Raw genomic sequence first — 22,649 nt, forward strand, 5'->3', positions numbered from 1 at the left:
GACGTCACCACTCTCGGCCAATCAGTTGTCCCCGTTGCCATGACGTCACCTTGTACCGGTAGTCTATATTGTACAGCCAATCACCCTTACGAAAGTGTCCCCCAAACACCGTCACCATTGAGGTCATTTCAGAATCATTTTGAAAACGTTATGTATACAGTAGCCGCAAAAAGTTTGGGTGCGTAATTAACGAGACAAATGTAAACACTTGTGACATTTAAATAATCATTTAAAGACCTATAAATGGCTTATTACATACCTTATTTACCAAGCGATTTTCCTTTAAGCTTTATGACCTTCTCCAAACGTGCTGGGATGCATATTGCCAGGTTTTGTACGTGTTGAGGAATAATATTATCCCAAATATCCTGTATTTCTGTTTTTAGCTTAGATACAGTGGAGACGTCACGATCTTGAAGCTGTTTATTAATTATATGCCATACGTGCTCAATGGGATTTAGGTCTGGTGAATTCCCAGGCCATTTTTTGAAGTAATCTACAACACAATCTTCTAACCACTCTTTAATAGACCGAGCTGTGTGAGCAGGAGCTCCGTCCTGCATAAACCAACTAGCATTGCACTTTTCAAAACTTTCAGGCAGGTTATCACACAATAACTCGAAATAAGTGTGCTGATTTACACTCTCATTTTGTGCAAGAAACACTAAATTGCCAACTCCACCAAATGCAAAGCATCCCCACACCATAACACTTGCAGCATGTTTCACCACTTTAGCTGTATAGCGAGGGTCATTAGGGTCAGACCCCCTGGGGCGCCTCACACGCTTCGACCTGCAGCCCGACGACACCACAAACGTTGACTCATCACTCCACAATACTCGTTCCCAGTCTTCTAAGGACCAGTCCTTATATTTCTTGCAAAATGCTATGCGATCACGTATGTTTTTTGCACTTAGGAGGGGAAGAACTTTAGCACAGCAACTACGGTATTGTAAATCTTTGGCTAAATGATCAGAAATACATCTTACAGACACATCATGCAGCAGTGCAGGGTTATTTTCTTTCAGTTTTTGAGCTGTGAGCGTTGGATCTTTATCTAACTGCCTCCTAATAACCGTAGAAGTACGATTTGATATCTTCCTTGGCCGACCAGAGCGATGCTTTGGAGTAGGAATGATGTCACTTCCTCCGTCTCGAAATTTCTTGGTCCACTTTTGCACTTGACGCACTCCAATTTTCACACGAGTAGCAATATCTTTACACTTATAACCCTCCTTATAGAGGGTTATGATTGTAACAACTGTGTCTCTTTCCAGCTCTTTACCACTTCCCATTACGGAGATATCAAGGCACAAAAACAGAGACCACCGCAAAAAAAAAAAAAAAAGACTACTCCCCGTGAGAGATGTTTAGAAACTGACTCCACGTGACATCGAGTGCGCCTAAACAGAGTTGCCAAGTAGTGCGTATTGTCTCGGCTAAATACGGGTACAAACGCTAGCATTGAAAAATAGCGAAAAGTTTGGGCGGAAAGTTGTATTTTTCGCATGTTTTGAGTTTAGCGGAGAGTTTGGGCGCCTATAATTTTTCGCCCCAACTGTTCGCGGCTCTGTATATATATATATATATATATATATTTGTGTGTGTGTGTGTGTGTGTGTGTGTGTGTGTGTGTGTGTGTGTGTGTGTGTGTGTGTGTGTGTGTGTGTGTATGTATATATACACATATATAATTAAACTAACTAACCAGTCCCTCCGTCCTAATGGGTACTTTTTTTTTTTTTTTTTTTTTTTTTTTAATCTAATTGCAGCCAAGCTACTATATGAATCCATTTGGAACGATTGTGTATTTCATACAGGAGGAGCCAAGAAAAGAGGGAGGGAGGGGTGGTGAATGGGAGTGGAGTATGTAGGGATGAAATGGGTGGGAGTGGATCTATGCCTTTGACTTTTGGCTACCTCCCTTGTAAGGGGGAAAAAGCCGTTGGTATGTGTACAGTATTTGTATGTATACAAATTATAGCGTGAAACATATATGCTCAAAATTATTTAATTTGACTTGAGTTCATTTATTTCAGTACGATATAATTTCACAAACATTTCAAACCAATACTAATACAAATGGGATAACCAACAAACATAAAGAATCTAGACTGAGTTACAGGTAAGAATATAATAATATACTAGGAATAAATCAAAACAGCCAAATAAGGGGGCTTATTTTCATTGATGTCAAAAAGATATATATACATTATATATATATATATATATATATATATATATATATACATATATATATACATATATATATATACATATATGTATTTATATATATATATACATATATATATATATATATATATATATATATATGTGTGTGTGTGTGGTGTGTGTATACATATATGTATATATGTATGTATATATATATATATATATATATTTATATATATATATATATATATATATATATATGTATATATAATTCCGCCGAATCACCCACAACCCCGTCGAAACTTTGAAGAGAAAAGTCAACCAAGTTCTAGATTCCGTAAACGCAGTTATGGACAAAACCCACATCCGCAAGCTCACCGGTGACTTCGACCTAGGATATGTATATGGAAATGTCAAGACACACAAAGCAGGTAACCCCCTACGGCCCATCATCAGCCAGATTCCCACCCCGACGTACCGGATAGCAAAATACTTAAACGAAATCCTAACACCCTACACCCCTTCCGCATATAGCCTTTTGTCCTCTAAAGACTTCTTAGATATCCTGAAAGGAACGCCAACCCCCGAGGGAAGTAAAATCGCCTCGTTAGACGCCGAATCCTTATATACGAACATAAATGTTGATAGAACAATCGAATTTATCATCCAGAGAGTCTACCACAATGACAACACACCTACCTTAGATATTCCTGAACACGCTCTACGCTCTCTTCTCCAACTATGCACTAAAGAAGTGCCTTTTAGAAGCCCAAGAGGACATATGTATATACAAACAGACGGCGTAGCAATGGGATCCCCTCTTGGAGTCCTATTTGCTAATTTCCTCATGGGAACAATAGAAGAAAAGATCCTGTCTGAGAAGAAACCTAATATCTACTGCAGATATATAGACGACATCTTCGTCAGGTTCAATACTGCTGACGAACTAGAGGACCTCCGACAGAGACTCATGGAAGAATCAGATCTCACTTTCACCATCGAAAATAGCATAAATGGCTCCCTTCCATTCCTAGATGTACAAGTTTCCCATTCTGACACTGGATACAAAACCAGTGTTTACGTCAAATCTACAAACAATGGACGGTGCCTAAATGGACAAAGTGAGTGCCCCGTAAGATATAAAAAGTCCACAATTAATGCTTACGTCAGGAGGGCACTCACCCACTGTTCAGACTGGACGTCTGTTCACCACGAACTCGAACGGACCTCCCAAGTTTTAGTAAACAACGGTTTCCCTAATTACCTTGTAGAGAAAGCCATCAAGGATGAAGTTGACCGATGGTACCTTGGACACACCGACGCCCCAAATAAGACACCCATAAAACTATTCTACAAAAGCCACATGACATCAGCACATAAAACTGAAGAAAGAGTTATGAAGAATATCATCCGCCGCAATGTAAAACCGATGCCCAAGGATAAATATATCTGTTTTATTATCTTTTGCCAGTCTAAGAAGTCTTCCAACCTTTTATTAAGAAATAACCCCCTTCCCTCCCCCAGAGCCCCTTCAGAGGAGAAACGACATCTACATGCATACATGTCAACACGAGGACTGTGGAACCTGTATTTCTTATGCAAGAATGACGACTACTCGCCTCTGCAGAGACCTCACTTGCCACCTACAAGCAGGATCCATCAAGAACCACTACCTACATGACCATGGAATACCCCCGACGAGAGAACTTCTGGTTAAATGTACCATAATCATGGACCAGAATGATGATGTCCATCGCCTTTCTCTACTGGAAGCTCTTTATATAAAAGATTTATTACCCTCAATCAATATTCAAAGTGGTGATCCCCTGACCCTTCCCTCTAGTAGGGACATTTCACCACTCCCCCGATAAAGCTCCCCACGGAGCGCCATGTACCCAAATGTCCAGCAAATTGTATAGACCTTTCCCAATGTTAGTTTTTGCATTTATAACCATGTACCAGAACCACTGTATTCAGTTGAAAATGTAACAAGAGTTACGAAACGTCCTGTCAGTAAATAATAGAATCGACTTTATTCGTCTCCATGCCCTACACTTTCGGAGAATTCCTATATTCCTTAAGTAAGGATGAGAAACGCCTCTTTCGAAGAATTGAAAGTCTTCAGAAAAAGATTATCAATGCTGAGATTTCCGTCGCATTTAACACTACATGCATATACATATATTACATATATATATATATATATGTATATATATATATATATATATATATATATACATATATGCTTTGTTGAAGTCTACAGCAGTAGTAGCATTGTTCAACTTGTAAGAAGTACTCTCAACATTTCTAATGAGAGAGTGGAGGTTGGAGGTCATGGTACTGATAGAATCTCCAAGGTACTACATGTTGTTTACTCTAGACGTCTTTCGATCCAATCAGAGGTCATCTTCAGGAGTTACAATACTACTGCTGTAAACTTCAACAAAGCATATATATATATATATATATATATATATATATATATATTATATATGTGTGTGTGTGTGTGTGTGTGTGTGTGTGTGTGTGTGTATATAATATTCTAGACCACCCGTGACCCGTTCGGTCAAATAAAATTCTAAATGATACATTGTTAATTAAATGGTCAATAAAAGTTTTATTAAGACAATGCTCTTATATTTACAACATTCTTTGTACAATTTGAGTTATTTAAAAACCTGATGCTCTCTCGAAGGAAAGTAAACTGGCCACAGGCGTTCTCAAGAAATTAGATAAGGAGAGCCTCCTCCTTGATTATGCCTATATTATGTCACGTCTCGTCATCCCACTCCCCCTCCCCCTCCCACTCATTATCATTATCATTCAGGGAGGGAGTCCCATGGGACATGAGTGAGTAGCAACGATTTTGAATATAAACTTTATGATAGATATACTATGTCATTATCACCGTATAGTATAAATCACAGAAAATAAGTTTCAATATCAAATTGAGTATAATTCAAAACTCTTACCTCTATTCAGTAGACTAAGGCAGTGACTCGATTAGTTATAAGAAGTGAAATGCAGAAGACTGTGACGTAATGTCGTTGTTGCTTGGAACACTACGTATCATATGAATCATACGGTTTGTAATATTTTAATAAACTCATTATGCCTCATAGATGCTAATTCAGGAGTTGACTATACTTTTAAATACTGAATATGAATTTTTTAAGTATATATAAATATATATATGTATGTTGGGTCAAATAAAATTTCAAATGATACGTTGTTACAAGAAGTAAATGCAGAAGATTGTGATGTCATGACGTCGTTCCTTGGAAAACTACGCATCATATGATGTCGTGACGTCATGTCTCTTCTTCTGATTGGCTGGTCCTCAGTCGTGACGTCATACCTCATCTGATCTCTTCTTCTGCTTGGCTGGTCCTCAGTCGTGACGTCATATCTCTTCTGATTGGCTGGTCCTCAGTCGTGACGTCATATCTCTTCTTCTGATTGGCTGGGTGAGGGTTTCAAGTAAGCAAGATGACAAACAAGATTATCAGAATTTTATAAGTATATATATGATATATATATATATACATATCTATACAGATAAATATATATACATATATATATATACATGCATATATATTATATATATACATATATATATATATATATATATGTGTGTGTAGTATATATGGTGTGGAGTGTATTCAGGGATGGAATGGGTGGGAATGATTTTATGCCTTTTCCTTTTTGGCTACCTCCCTTGCAAGGGGGAAAAAAGCCTTGGTATATGTATGTTTATATACATATATATACATATATATTTATATACATATATATATATATATATATATACATATATATATGTATATATATATATGTATATATATATATATGTATATCTATATATATATACATATATATATATATATATATACATATATATATGTATATATATACAGTATATACAGTATATACACACACATATTTACATACTTTTAGGGTACATTTGGTACGCCTGTCATGACATCCTCCGTGATTGGCAGGCAGGATAGCTCCAGCCGATTTTTTTCTTTGACTTGAGATGTAATTTTGAATATTTCAAATTTATTGTTTTTATTATATCTTTTGCAAAGGCATTTTATAAATAAGAAAATCGTGCATATAATATGTTCGGTAGGGTGCGAGTGGCGAGAGAAGTTTTATATTGTTGTCGTCGTCGTTGTTTTGTCGTTCAAAATTTGAACGCCTTAAGTTTAACTTCGTGTTTATTTATTTTCCGTTTGATGGTGGGGAGAATTAATGGTTGGTGTATGTACTCATCTGAATAAAAAAATCTAGCCCAGAACGAAAAAATATATAAACTACAATATTATATATATTCTTTTTATGTCGATATTATAGCTGTGGCCATGAATCAGGGAAACGAACAATGCTGTCTCCGTAGATTTGATGATGATAATTAAGACAGTAAAGATGATGATGATGATAACACCTTAATGAAAAAAATATAGAATTAAATTGGTTCGAAAATTGAGAGAACTTTTTTTTAGGCGAATTAAATAAGAAAATTTTGACGACGAGAGGGTTAGGGAGGGAAGTGGGAGGAGCCATTTTCTGTTGTGTTGTGTAGATGTTGAGGAGGAGGTGGATTATGGAGGTGGAGGTGGTTGAGAGAGATGAGGAGGATATCTTCCCACATTTTTACAGCGTCGGAAAGTGGAGATTCGTCTGGAAGCAAGACCGCCACTGCACGTACGTAGTCAAATATATCCCCTTGTAGTATCTCGGTAGGAAATACCTACAAACCTTCTTCCCCCTCCTCCTCCTCCCTCCCTCCCTCCCTCCCCCTCTCTTCTCTCCTTGTTCCTTTACTGCGATTTTCTCTGAAAAAAATATATATATATATATATATATATATATATATATATATATATGAATAGATAGAAAATCTTGTCCTTCCCTCCCTTTTTCAAAGCCAATTTTCCTCCATCCCCTCACCCGCTCCTTCCCGGTAATCTTGTCAAGATGTCCTATTTTATGTGACAAAACCTATACAAATATATTGAATACATTTTAATTATTACAATTTTTTTTATATAAAAAAGAATCTATTACAGGAAAACTGCTGGAGATAAAAATTTGTGTCAAAAACAAGCATTTGCTATATATTTGCATAGCTGTAGTACATCGGATGTCAGGGTATACGTATATAAACAAATACACGTAAATATTCATATTTAGCACTCAGTAGCATGAAAGTTAAATTTTGTAGCTTGCCTATCAACCCCCTCCCTCCTTTTAATAAAAATGTGTTTAGTGGTCGGAGTTGTCTATGTTTGCACGATTCCCATTCTCTTCGAGTAGACCTGTGACGTAATGTCGCGCCTGCATGTCAACCGCCAATGGCGCGGGCACGGGAACATTAAACGGTCAATTTTAAATTTGGCGACGACAAACTGAAACAAATATACAAACATTTACATATCATTTGCTGCATAATGCTTAAGCTTTGCCTTTGACATATTTTTTTAGTCTCAGTGAATAGTTGCTGAGAAAACGATAAATAATATACAGTTCAATGGAATAATTTATATCATTTTAAAATGGCCATTGGAAACACAGCGACTAAATGAGGATAACAGTTATCCTGTATATTACAACTAGGTTAATAGATAATTATACAAGATTATTTTGAAGCACGCTGTTTTATATCTAAAATCGTTTAATTTTTTTGTTTTATCTGTAAACATCAGAGTTGTTTAATTTGTCAATACTTTTATAAAGAAATCGAATTAGTTGCTAATGTTATGGTCACGCCCAAGGCTCGGAAAAATATCACAATGCTGCAAGCCGTTACTATCTCCCAAGAAGTGGATATATGATTTGAAATGGCCATTTTGATAAGTGCATATGTTTGCCTGTATGAGATGATTTCATATTTTATGTGTACGTTTTTTATATAAATGGAATTTTCCGTGTTTCGGCGTGTTTACGTATATTTTGTATTTTTCATTATATCTATATATATATATATATATATATATATATATATATATATTCACGAAGAACCCACAGTCGGAATAAAAAGGAAACTTTAGAAGAATGTGTAACTTCTATATTTCGGCTAATAGCTATAGCCCTCTTCAGGAAAGTACGAAGTTACACATTCTCCTAAAGTTTCCTTTTTATTCCGACTGTGGGTTCTTCGTGAATATTAATTACAGATGTGCCACAACATTTTGTCAAAGTGATATATATACATACATATATATATATATATATATGCATATACACACACACACACACACACACACATATATATATATATATATATATATATATATATCGTGCGTCTTATTAATTGGAAATGCAGCTACGTCATGTCAGTAATGTGAATATTATCTATTTATTTTTATATACGGGTGGGAGTGGGTACTTGTCTTTTGATTTGGCTACCTCCTTTATAAGGGGGAAAAAGCCTTTGGCAAATAGATAGACTAGTTGTTGGTATTTGTGAAAGTTTATATTTACTGCGCTGACAGCGTGATGACGTATGTTCAACTTGAATATTTTCTCGCCAAAAGTAGATGAATAAATAAAGGAATAGATAAGTCAAATATAAATACATTAAACAAATAGATTAGGTATTAGATATATAAGTAGAGTAAAGAGATAAGATAGGTAAATAGATAAATAATAATTTTCTTTCGGAAATTCTCCAACGTCTTGTTGAAATCGTCGTCTATCTCGCTACTCATTTCATTATCATTTGTTTTCATAATTCCTTTAATTAGTATAGAACTAGTATTTGATAAAAAATCATTAAGTATAATCGTGTGTATGTTTATGTACGCATGTGTGTATGTATGTATTTGTGTGTTTGTATGCCGTATCTTACACCGTAAAGTTGGTAAGTCTGTCTCTGTGTAGACACCAAGGAAGACATATATATATATATATATATATATATATATATATATATATATATATATATATATATATATATATATATATATATATATAATGTTTCAGTATTTCTGTTCTTCATAGAACATGTTGTTTGGCTCGTAGTATTATATCTGTGAAATATGGACCCCCTGTGGAATATGGACCCCCCGTGGAAAATGGACCCCATCGACGTAATTGTCAATGCATCTTAATCTAGCTTAACCTAACCTAATCGTCAGGGGGTCTATTTGTCACGCAGAGTTCACATTTCACAACGAATGTAGTGGGGGTATATATTCTACGAAAGGGTATTTCACAAAGGGGGTATATTTGTCACGAAGATGGGGTACTTATTCTACAAAAGGAGTATTTTTTCACGCAGATGGGGGTATGTATTTTACAAATGGTGTATATATTTTGCAAAGCTTAATATTTCACAAAAATGTATGCATTCTACAAAGGGGTATGTAGGCAGGAGTCCGAATAATTCGTCGTATGTCATGGTATATAAGTAGGCCTAGTCGAAAGCCAAAACGCGTTTTCGCACCTCCTGGTGCTTCCTAAGTGGCAATTGAAGTAATGAAGATTCTATGAAGATAGCAACTTTTATATCCGGAAGGTGGATGGTGATTGGCTGGATTGCTGCGGGTTAGGTACGGTCTGTTCTCCCATTGGCTGAGCGGTGCGTGACGTCATCAGTTTGCTTCATAATTCTCTCATCTTCCTTCTATACCGTGGAGAAGAATGATTTATAAAATATATCAATGATATTTTTTGGTGTTTGGTCATTCTCCTTTTTTAGGTACCACGTGCCCACTACCTTCGTAGTTATTCTTTCAATGTCTTTGTTGGCAAATCCGTTGTTGATGAGGACTTGCGTGGCCCTTCCTTTCCAACTCTGTTGCAGTTTGTCAGGGCTCTTCTAATAAAGGCAACTTTTGTCGTCGAATCCTTGTACCTGTGAGGGCACTCGCTTGATCCATTTAGGCAATGTCTTTGATTGGTGGATTTAAGGTAAACCGAGGTGTTGAAAGTTTCTTCTCCCTCTTTCACCAGAACATCAAGAAATGGGAGATAGACCCCCCATAACCATATACAAATACTCTGATACCTTATCCCTCCAGGTACTTGGATAACTATATTTAATTTAGAAATATATATTCTGGTTAGGTTAAGGACTATTCATGTGTTAATCTATTTAGTTTTAATTTTTTTTAAGTCAAACATATTTCTTTTATATAAAAAACGTGAAACATATTTTCATAAAGTGATATACACGAGATATATGATTTTTGTACTGCGAATGCGACATGACGTCATAACGAGCGAAAGGTTACTTTGCGTGGGTTTGTGATAATCTATTTGATTTTCATTTCTTAATTTATTCAAATATATTTCTTTTATATATATAAAAACGTAAAATATAGTTTCATCAGGTAATAAACATGAAATATACCAGTTTATGAGATTTTTGTAATGCGAGAGCGACATGACGTCATCACGTGCGAAAGGTTACTTTGCGTGTTTTGTGTTAATCTATTTAGTTTTCATTTTATAATTTATTAAAGTATAATTATTTCATATAAAAAGGTGAAATATAATTTCCTAAAGTTTATGAGATTTTTGTACTGCAAGAGCGACATGACGTCATAACGCGCGAAAGGTTACTTTGTGTGGGTTTGTGTTAATCTACTTAGTTTTCATTTTGTAGTTTGTTCAAATATATTTTCTTGTATAAAAAACGATAAATATAATATCCTAAAGTGATAAACACAATAAATAACAGCTTATAAGATTTTTGTACTACGAGAGCGACATGACGTTATAACGCGCGAAAGGTTACTTTGCGTGGGTTTGTGTTAATCTATTTAGTTTTAATTTTGTAATTTATTCAAATATATTTATCTTATATAAAAAACGTGAAATACAATTTCATAAAGTAATAAACAGGAAATATGACAGTTTATAAGATTTTTGTACTGCGAGAGCGACATTACGTCATAACGAGCGAAAGGCTACTTTGCGTGGGTTTGTGTAAATCTACATAGTTTTCATTTTGTAGTTAATTCGAATATATTTCTTTTATGTAAAAAACGTGAAATATAATTTCATAAAGTGATAAACACGAAATATAACAGTTGATAATATTTTTGTGCTACGAGAGCGATATGACTTCATAACGAGCGAAAGGTTACTTTGCGTGGGTTTGTGTTCATCTATTTAGTTTTAATTTTGTAATTTAATCATATAATTTTCTCTTATGTAAAAAACGTGATATGCAATTTCATAAAGTGATAAACACGAAATATAACAATCTATAAGATTTTTGTACTGCGAGAGCGACATGACGTCATAACGATCGAAAGGTCATTTTGTAATTTGTTAATGTATATTTCTTTCATATAGAAAAAACGTGAAATATAATTTCATAAAGTGATAAACACGCAATACAACGGTTTATAACATTTTAGTACTGCGAGAGCGATATGACGTCATAATGGTCGAAAGTTTACTTTGCATGGGTTTGTGTTAATCTATTTAGTTTTCATTTTGTAGCTTATTCGAATATATTTCTTTTATGTAAAAAAGTGAAATATAATTTCATAAAGTGATAAACACGAAGTATAGCAGTTAATAAGATTTTTGTACTGCGACAGCGACATGACGTCATAACGTGCGAAATGTTACTTTCCTAGGGTTTGTGTTAATCTATATAGTTTACATTTTGTAATTTATTCAAAATATTTCTGTTTAAAAAAACGTGAAATATAATTCTATAAAGTGATAAACACGATATATAACAGTCTATAAGATTTTTGTACTGCGAGAGCGACATGACGTCATAACGTGCGAAAGTTACTTTGCGTGTGCTTGTGTTAATCTATTTAGTTTGGATTATGTAATTAATTAAAATATATTTCTTTAATATAAAAAACGTGAAATACAATTTCATATAGTGATAAACACAAAATATAACATTTTATAAGATTTTTGTACTGGGAGAGCGACAAGACAACATAACGAGCGAAAGGTTAGTTTGCATGGGTTTGTGTTAATCTATTTAGTTTTCATTTTGTAAGTTATTCATATATATTTCTTTTATATAAAAAACGTTAGATATAACTTCATAAAGTGATAAACATGACATATAACAGTTTATGAGATTTTTGTACTGCGACAGCGACATGACGTCATAACGAGTGTAAGGTTACTTTGCGTAGGTTTGTGTTAATCTATTTAGTTTTCATTTTGTAATATATTCAAATATATATCTTTTATATAAAAAAGTGAAATATAATTTCATAAAGTGATAAATACGAAATATTACACTTTGTGATTTTTGTACTGCGAGAGCGACACGTTATGACGCGTGAAAGGTTACTTTTCGTGAGTTTGTTTTAATCTATCTAGTTTTCATTTTGTAATTTATTCAAATATATATATTTTAAATAAAACACGTGAAATAAAATTTCATAAAGTGATAAACACAAAATATAACAGTTTATGAGATTTTTCTACTGCAAGAGCGACATGACGTCACAACGAGCGAAAAGTTACTTTGCGTGGGTTTGTGTTGATCTATTTAGTTTTAATTTTGTAATTTATTCATATATATTTCTTTTCTATAAAAACATGAAATACAATTTCATAAAATGATAAACACGAAATATAACAGTTTATTAGATTTTTGTACTGCGAGAGCGACATGCCGTCATAACGACCGAAAGGTTACTTTTGTTACATTCCCTTCAGGTATATAAGGGTACTATAACATTTTATCTATCTGATGTATTTCACTTGGGGTATTTGGTAAACTCTACAATTATAAGTATCTATATTTATAACATTAATGATATGATACAACATTAATAATATACAACATGAATAATAATATGATACAATCTAGTATACTTAATTCTTACCGTTACCCAACTAGGTAACAAGAGAGATCTAGGGAACAACTGTCAGGTATGGTGACAGGATTTGTAAGAGGGGGAAGGAGGTACCCCGCAAGCTACCGTACTTCCACTGGCTCCCAGTTGCCAGACGTCACCATTTGGCGACCACTCATTCTAACCAACCTGCGCAGGCGCATGCGGATGCGCATGCGCACACGTATGACGGGAAAGTGTCTAGCCATGGACGGGCCCGCAACACCTCCCCCCAAAAAATGTGAGCTTCCCTAAATGGGAAGCGAACATAAAAAAAAACACATTACATAGTTACACAGAAAATTTTACACTATAAAAGACAAGTAATAACACAAGAACCAAAATCAAACAAAATGAGTATACTACACATGATATAAACAACCTCAACCTAAGGAGCATCTCCTGGGAGAGCTGGACCACGTGATAGCGCGTCGGCTATGACGTTTTCTCTCCCACGTATATGTGAGATTTTCAAGTGAAAGGGCTGTAGTGCCAACGCCCATCTTAAAAGTCTTTGATTCGTGTTCATCTTTTCAACGAATATTAAGGGGTTATGATCTGTACGCACTTGCACTGGGTGAATTGTGCTACCTATATAAATTCTAAAATGGTCAAGGGCCAACAACAACGCAAGTGCCTCCTTTTCAACGGTGGCATAATTTCTCTGGTGCTTGTTAAATTTCTTCGAGAAATATCCCACTGGGTGCAACACGGAATTCCCCTCACCTTCCTGCAACAGCACTGCTCCTCCGGCGACGTCACTAGCATCGACGTGAAGGGTGAACGGCTTCTCCAGGTTAGGGGCTCGTAGCACGGGCGCGTTGGATAATAGGGTTTTCAAGCTCTCGAAGGACTCCTGGCACATCTGCGACCACCTAAAGGCCTTCTTGCCGCTGAGGAGGTCGGTCATCGGTGCCACAATAGAAGAAAAATTTGGACAGAAGCGCCGATAATATCCGGCCATCCCTATCAGCCTCATCACTGCTTTTTTGTCGTCTGGTGTCGGATATTGCTGGATGGCCGCAATCTTGGCTGCAACAGGTCGAACCTCATTCTGCCCGACCACATGTCCCAGGAAGGTGACCCGGGCATGGCCGAACTCGCTTTTGGCGAGGTTCACCGTCAGGTTGTTGGCAGCCAGCACAGCAAAGAGAGATTTCAGGCGACTCAGGTGCAACTCCCAGGTGTCCCCGAAGACGACGATATCGTCGAGATAGCACCGGACGCCGTCCATCCCGGCTGTGAGGCGGTTCATAAGGCGCTGAAAGGTGGCCGGGGCATTCCGCAACCCAAAGGGAAGAACGGAGAATTCGTACAGTCCCTCTGGGGTGACGAAGGCGGAGATGGCTCTCGAGCGCTCAGTCAGTCGGACCTGGTAGTAGCCTTTGAGGAGGTCGAGCTTGGTTACCCATCGCGCCGAGCCCACGTCGTCGATCACGTCGTCTATGCGAGGCAAGGGGTACCCATCCGCTTCCGTTACCGCGTTGACCCGTCGGTAGTCGACACATAACCGCATCGACCCATCTGGCTTCGGCACGAGGACAACAGGAGATGCCCACGGGCTGTGGCTGGGCTGTACAATGCCGAGCTCTTGGAGACGTTGCACCTCAGCTCGGACGTATTCTCTCTTGAAGGTATTCAAGCGGTACGGACGTTGGCGGATGGGAGGGGCCCCATGGGTCTCCACGTCGTGTTCCAGTGCTGAGCAGGGGCGAGGGTGATCACCGAATATGCACACGTACGTTCGTAGCAGGGATTCTATGTCCTTCGCTTGGGCACCAGAGAGATGTTCTAACTTCACAGTGGGGTCTCGTAATATCACCGAGTTTTCCATCTTAACACATGACCCACTAAGAGCTTCAGAGAAACTCTCATCACCTTCACTAACTTCCGGCACTACTAAACACGCAGGTGACGGAGGGTCAGCCTCCGCACTATCTCCTACCACACCCTCACCACGATCGTGGTAGGGTTTCAACAAGTTAATATGCACTAGACGCTTTTTCTTGCGTCTCTCTGGAGTGTGGAGGACATAGTTGGCCTGACCTTGGCGCTCTAAGACTTGATACGGTCCACTATACACAGCTTGAAGAGGGTTAGTTTTTAATGGTAAGAAAGCTAAGACATTATCTCCACTTTTAAAATACCTATCCCTTGCTCCTTTTGACTTATCAAACTGGTGCTTCATTTTAATTTGAGCACCTTCTAGGTTTGAATGGGCAAGACTTATAGCTAATTGAAGTTTATCCTTAAACTTTGTCACATAGGAGGCCAACGGGGTCACTGGCTCATTGCTTATCCAGCTCTCCTTCAAGACCTTAAGGGGACCCCGTGCCTCGTGTCCATAAACTAACTGAAAAGGGCTATAACCTAACGACTCCTGAACACTATCTCGGATAGCGAACAGCAGGAGATCTACTCCCTCGTCCCAGTCCCTTCCGGTTTCCAAGCAAAAGGTCCTTAGGATTCTTTTGAGGGTTTGATGGAACCTTTCAACTACACCCTGGGATTGCGGGTGATAAGCCGAGGACCTAGATTGCTTGACACCTAGGCTTTCCATCACCTGGTTAAACAACCGGGAAGTAAAGTTGGATCCCTGATCGGATTGTATCACTGTGGGAAGGCCTACTTGGGTAAAAAAATGAACTAGGGCTCTTACAACATTCTTTGCCGTGATGCGGCGTAAGGGAATAGCCTCCGGATAGCGAGTGGCACTGTCTATGATGGTAAGTAGGAACTGATGACCACGGGGGGTTTTTGGTAAGGGACCTACGCAATCAATTGTTATCCTACTAAAAGGCTCTTTTATCACTGGTATGGGTTGTAACGGGAACGGTTTGATACTGGGGCTTGGTTTTCCCACTAACTGACAGGGACGGCATGTACGGCAGTATGTACCTACGTCTCTGCGTAACTTAGGCCAATAGAAATGCGATAGAATTTTGGCATAAGTTTTCCTGGTTCCTAGATGTCCTCCTACGCCGTCATGAGCAATGCTAAGGATATCTTGGCGTAGGGGCTTCGGAATCACTATCTGTTGGTGCACTGACCAAGGGTGACTGGCGGGGGAGGTAGCGGGACGATATTTCCGCATTAGCACGCCAGAGCTAGTGTAATAGCAATTGGCCTCCTGCTGGGCTTCCACTTCACTAACTGCCCTATTAAGAAAACTGGCTAGTTCCGGGTCCTCTGCCTGGAGTTGAACAAGCTTACTCCTAGTAACAGGAGAGGAGCCAAAACTAGTCAGGGTCGTGACACTATTCTGATCTGTATTATTCTTAGGTTTATCTGTCGGTAAGGAATCTTTGAAGAGTTCACCTAGACCGAGGTCAGGGGGGTCTACTTGAATAGGGTCTTCTTCCGATTTCTCACTAGACAAAGGGGAAACCACATCGATGCCACCTCCCTCGACAGATTCATTGCTTGGGACGTCTGCCTGTTGGCTCATACTACGTGTCACTGCACACGCAGGAAATAGCCCAGGGATGTCTTTCTCTAATTGTGTGGTGTTATTCTCAGCGGTAGGACGTGACGAGACCATGACATTTGGTAACGTCACGCCTCCAGCGAGGTCATTTCCTATTAAGAGGGAGACGCCATCTACCGGTACCCTGTCCACTACCCCTAACGTGACATAGCCTGATTTGATATGGGACTGTAAGTATAGCTGGCACAGTGGGATACGCGATCCTCCGGTCAAACCGTTCACTAGAACCCAATTACCAGTGTAGCACTCATCTAGGAAGGGGACAGCTTCTTTGGTAATCAGAGATAAGGCTGAGCCTGTGTCTCTCAAGATTTTAATGGGAACGGGTACACTTGACTCGTTTAGAGCTACGGAACCTGATGAACAATATGGTTCAAAGGTGGAGGAGGTGGGAGACACAACAGGTCGGTTATTTGTAGGTGATAGAGGATCCAACTGTACTTCCGTTTGTTTGGCCACATTTATCGAGAGAGAGGGGGACCCTGGGTGAGAGGGAATTTTGTTCTTTACTCTGAAGCAGTCATTAACATCATGACCGAGCCTACGGCAATATTTACAAAAAGGTTTCCTCTCACTATTAAAGATAGGTCCCCCGGTCTCACGGGCAACGGGCTTACCTGTGGTATATGATGGAAATCCTGATGGCGACCAAGGTCCCGGCGCTGCTGCCTGAGGGGCTGACGTAGGTGGAGGGGCGAATGGTGCAAGAGTAAATGCCTGGTGGGCACGTACTTGGCTGGGTTGGGACGCGGGAGCAGAAGACCTGTAACTTTGGCGGGGGTTAGTAAGAATGTAATGGTCGGCAACTGGGCCGGCATCAGCTAGAGTACGTATACCTCTTTGATCTAGGTACGCTCGTACATCGGGGTGTAAGTTATTTCGGATGTCTTCGAGCAGGATCAACTCAGCCAGTTTATCATGGCTCCGATGAGCTGATTCACTCTCTATCCACCGTTGGAACAAAGCTTGTTTGCGTCGAAAATATTCGACGTATGTCTCTTTTCCCCCTTTTTTCAAGTTCCTAAACTGCTGGCGATAAGCCTCAGGCACAAGCTGATAGCTGGTGAGGACGGTGGACTTAACCATATAGTAGTCTTTCACCTGCTCCTCAGAGAGAGCGGAGAAGACGTCCAACGCCTTACCAGTAAACGAGCGATAGACAAGTTGAGTCCATTTATCAAGTGGCCACCCATTCAAATGCGCCATTTTTTCAAATATTGCAAAGAACCTGTCGGGTTCGTCTTCATTGAACTTGGGCACACTTGCAAGCTGAGACTCGAGCCTAAACACAGGGGCATCTGCTCTCGTTTGCTCTCGACGGAGTATTTCCAACTGTAACTCGATTTTTCTGAGTTCAACTTGTAAGGCTAGGTTACTAGGCTCTTTGGCAGTAACAATTTGTGGAGCCTCGTTACTTGGCTTATTGGCAATAGCACCATTTGGAGCAATTTTATTAGGCTCGTTGATATTGTCAATCTGTGAAGCCATGTAACTAAGTTCATTGTCACTGCCAATCTGCGGATCTACGTTATTTGGCTCTTTATCAGATTCCTCTGTTGCGGGTATATCATCCTCCCTGATCATTCCCTCCTTAACGAGGTGGTTGAAGACCATTTCCCTCAGAGGGCCTTTATTCAAGCTTGAGTAACCCCCTAACCCGAGGCGTCGGGCAATGCCGATCAAGCATTCCTTGTTTAAATCCCATAGAGCTTTGCCTGAAGGGTTAGCAAGAAATTGGTCGATATCAAACATTTTGAACTCAGAATTTCGAGAACACGTAATTATATACTAACAGCTAGCTAATAGTTAAACACATAAGATAGATAACTTCTACGGGATTACGGTGCGACCGATAGACACTATTAACACTGGCAATTTGTTGGCACAACACAACACTTGTCACACTAATTGGAGCTCTAGTCTACGTATGCACAATTCTCAATATCCCGGACACGGGCCCCCACATGTTACGTTCCCCTTCAGGTATATAAGGGTACGGTAACTTTTTATCTATCTGATGCAAGTCAGTTGGGGTATTTGGTAAACTCTACAATTATAAGTATCTATATTTATAACATTAATGATATGATACAACATTAATAATATACAACATGAATAATAATATGATACAATCTAGTATACTTAATTCTTACCGTTACCCAACTAGGTAACAAGAGAGATCTAGGGAACAACTGTCAGGTATGGTGACAGGATTTGTAAGAGGGGGAAGGAGGTACCCCGCAAGCTACCGTACTTCCACTGGCTCCCAGTTGCCAGACGTCACCATTTGGCGACCACTCATTCTAACCAACCTGCGCAGGCGCATGCGGATGCGCATGCGCACACGTATGACGGGAAAGTGTCTAGCCATGGACGGGCCCGCAACACTTTGCATGTGTTTGTGTTAATCTATTTAGTTTTCTTTTTGTAGTTTATTCGAATATATTCATTCTATGTAAAAACGTGAAATATAATTTCATAAAGTGATAAACACGAAATATAACAGCTGATAAGACTTTTGTACTGGGAGAGCGAAATGACGTCATAAAGAGCGAACGGTTAGTTTGCATGGGTTTGTGTTAATTCATTTAGTTTTCATTTGTAGTTTATTCGAATATATTTCTTTTATGTAAAAATGTGAAATATAATATAGTAACGTGATAAACACAATATATATCAGTTTATAAGATTTTTGTACTGCGAGAGCGACATGATGTCATAAACGCGCGAAAGGTTTGTGTTGATCTATTTAGTTTTCATTTTGTAATTCATTCATATATATTTCTTTTATATAAAAACTCCGTGAAATATAATTTCATAAAGTGATAAACACGAAATATAACGGTTTATAAGATTTTTGTACTGCGAGAGCGACATGACGTCATAACGTGCGAAAGGATACTTTGCGTGGGTTTGTGTTAATCTGTTTAGCTTTGATTTTATAATTTATTCAAATATATATCTTTTATAAAAAAATGGAAATATGATTTCATAAAGTGATAAACAGGAAATATAACAGTTTGTGAGTTTTTCGTACTGCGAGAGCGACATGATGCCATACGGTTCACGACACAATGTCGAAAGACAGAACGTCGAAACGACAGAATGTCGACTGCGACAAAATGTCGAAATTTCATATATCGACGTGATTGTGTACATAAAATCAACGAAAAATGCAAGCCTGTGTTCACGCTCAACAGCAATAACTGAAATATCCACCAAAAACTTGGTGCTATCCCTAATCAACTTTCTTGACTGTACATAAAGTGAATATTCTAATTTCAAAATCAATTCTTGAACTACATTCATTCGAATACAAAAAGGAGGAAAAAACTTTCTTGTCTGTCCATAAAGTGAATATTCTAATTTCAAAATAATGTCCTGAACTACATTCATTCGAATATAATAGAAAGAAAACATGGCAGAATTCTTCGTTGCTAAAAAGGAGGAAAAAACTTTGATACGAAGGTTTTCTTTACACCAAAAACAAATGTGTTAAGGAAGGAAAAAATATACTGGCGCTGCGAGGACCGTGCCTGTTCAGGAAAAGCTGCTACTGCAGTTGATGATGTGATGGTAACCACAAAAGCTCACAATATATGTACATGGACTAAATCCTGCAAGGGTTAAGGTCCAGCAATCGATGTCCAGGATTAGGCGCATCATCGCCAAAGAAGGGACGTCACGGATATATAATTGATGCCAAGAAGAAGAACAGGTCTCCAGCCAGCCGCCATGATCTTCCAGCAGAAGAGGTTCGTGGATGGATATCTTCCGGAGGAGGAGCCGAGCCGAGCATCAAAAGGAGGATTCAGAGGCTGGCTGGCTGGCAGCGTCGTAAAAGCCAGCCGGGCTTACCTCCCTCGTAGTGCTACAGACCGTACCCTACCTGATCCTTACATCAAGATCCCCAAGCATAAAAATGCTGCGTTGCCTCTGATCCGTAGGAATGTCGGCGAATGAACTAAAATGTCGACTTTTAAGGTGGATGGCAAGAGGTAGAAAATGGGGACGACAGCAATAGTCGCAGGAGTTATATTTATTTTCTTAGGATGTTTGACATATATTATTTCCCCTTCCCTGGCAAAATATGATTTAATTGTTTTTTGTTATATTTTTGAATAAGGATGTTAAGTTTCCCTCTGGAATATTAATTTTTGTAGAGCATCCAGCGGGCGCACGACTCCGTGCAACAAGGGCGGATCTACATCACCGCCGGGCAAGTCAGCCTCAACGCGTCAGTCAACAGGCGAGATGAGAGTGAAATGATGAAAGCCGTGTGTGCGCTTACCTAATCATATTTACCTTATTGTAGTGTACAGGAAAGGAACAACACTCGTGGGGTCCCGTCTCCCAATCTCCAATTACATACATAGTCTTAAATTCATATGTAGTTCCAAATATATCCTTGATTTCCAATTGTCGTATTTAGATTTAAATTCATGCATTGTTTGTCTGCCCTGTCCAAAGTAACACTTCACTTTACCAGAGTAAACCTGAATATAGCATTAGATAACGTAATATCGCCAAGACACTGTTTTCGGCTAAAAAAAAAAAAAAAAACATACAGTGGAAACCACATTACTCGATACGGTCAAAAAATAATAAATTCTCAAGCGGGAATATGTTTGACAACCTAAAAGTCATGCTAGACTGGCGAAAATAACGCTTAATTTTTTATTCCTCAAAAAGATCTGTTTCTATATTTTTTCATTGAAATAGCCCAATGTCATGGATGAATTATTTAGTGCAATTATGTGAAATGTTTTCACCACTGTTCGACACGACGTCACACGGGAATACATCAGACAACAACTAAAAATTATGCTAGACTGGCAAAAACTATGATTAATTTTTTATTCTTCATTATAACTTAGATTTTTATAATATTGTTTCATTAGAATAACCCAATGTCATGGGTGAATTATGCCCATTTAGTATATTGTGTGCAATGTTTTCACGACCGCGCGACATGACGTTACACGGGAACATATTAGGCAATAATTAAAAATCATGCAAGACTGGCAAAAATCATGCTTAAGATGATGAGAGCAGGTAAGGCACCTGGGTTGGATGGATGCCATGCAGAATGTCTGAAGAAAGGAGGTAAAGTTATGGTGAACTGGTTGGTGAGATTATTTAATGTTTGTTTAAGAGAGGGTAGAGTGCCGGAAGACTGGAGGAGTGCCTGTATAGTTCTTCTTTACAAGGGAAAGGGGGAAAAGTGTGAGTGTAGTAGTTTCAGAGGGATCAGCTCGTTGAGCGTAGTTGGGAAGGCTTATGGGAGGGTCTTGATTGGGAGGATTAGGAGAGGAACAGAGGGAGTAATTGGTGAGGAACAGTGTGGGTTTAGGACAGGTTTGGGTTGTGGAGATCAGATTTTTGTGGTAAGACAGATATGTGAGAAAGCTATAGGAAGGGACTGTGGGAGGTACTGCAAATATATGGGATAGGAGGAAAGCTGCTAAGAGCAGTCAAGAGTTTTTACAAGAGTAGTAGAGCTTGTGTTAGGATTAGAAATAGAGAGAGTGAATGGTTTGAGGTAAAGGTGGGACTCCGTCAGGGATTTGTTATGTCGCCCTGGCTGTTCAGTCTTGACATGGATGGGGTGGTGCGAGAGGTGAATGCAAGGTTAGTGGGTCAGGGGTTGGAGATGATTAAAGAAAAGGGAGAAGAGTGGGAAATAAACCAGTTGTTGTTTGCTGACGACACTGCGCATGTAGCAGGATCAGAGGAGGGATTGAGGATTTTAGTGACAGAGTTTGAGAAGGTGTGTGAAAAAAGGAAGCTGAAGATAAATGTGGGTAAAAGTAAGGTGATGAGATGTACAGGGTTCCGTTCTTGGGCCACTTCTATTCATAGTATATATAAATGATATAGACCATGGACTAAAATCTACTGTTTCCAAATTTGCTGATGATACAAAACTGTGCGGAGTGGCAAATGATCACTCAAACCAATTAGATATTCAAGAAGATTTAGATAAATTGCAGCAATGGTCTGAAAAGTGGCTAATGAAATTTAACACAAGTAAATGCAAGGTAATGCACATAGGTAAAAATAACAGTAAGTACGATTACAAGTTATTTGGAAATTCGTTAACAAAAGTGGATAGTGAAAAAGATCTCGGCGTAATTATCAGTAACGATCTC

The 22,649-nt window shown here is 38.6% G+C and overlaps 3 protein-coding genes across 3 annotated transcripts in view; 2 read left to right on the plus strand and 1 right to left on the minus strand.

Moving 5' to 3' along the window:
* Positions 1-22,649, plus strand: part of LOC143023110 (uncharacterized) — a 353,433-nt gene that overhangs the window by 286,568 nt on the left and 44,216 nt on the right. The window lies entirely within an intron of this gene.
* Positions 2,522-3,780, plus strand: LOC143023132 (uncharacterized). The gene is made up of 2 exons (XM_076181644.1): positions 2,522-3,592; positions 3,697-3,780. Exons 1-2 carry the CDS (start codon positions 2,522-2,524, stop codon positions 3,778-3,780), a joined length of 1,155 nt encoding a protein of 384 aa, XP_076037759.1.
* On the minus strand, positions 13,399-18,249 carry LOC143023133 (uncharacterized). The gene has a single exon (XM_076181645.1). The coding sequence runs from the start codon at positions 18,247-18,249 to the stop codon at positions 13,399-13,401; it is 4,851 nt and encodes a 1,616-aa protein (XP_076037760.1).

Source organism: Oratosquilla oratoria, unplaced genomic scaffold (genome assembly GCF_046742065.1).
Source record: "Oratosquilla oratoria isolate Oo_2021 unplaced genomic scaffold, ASM4674206v1 SCAFFOLD45, whole genome shotgun sequence".
NCBI lineage: Eukaryota > Metazoa > Arthropoda > Malacostraca > Stomatopoda > Squillidae > Oratosquilla > Oratosquilla oratoria.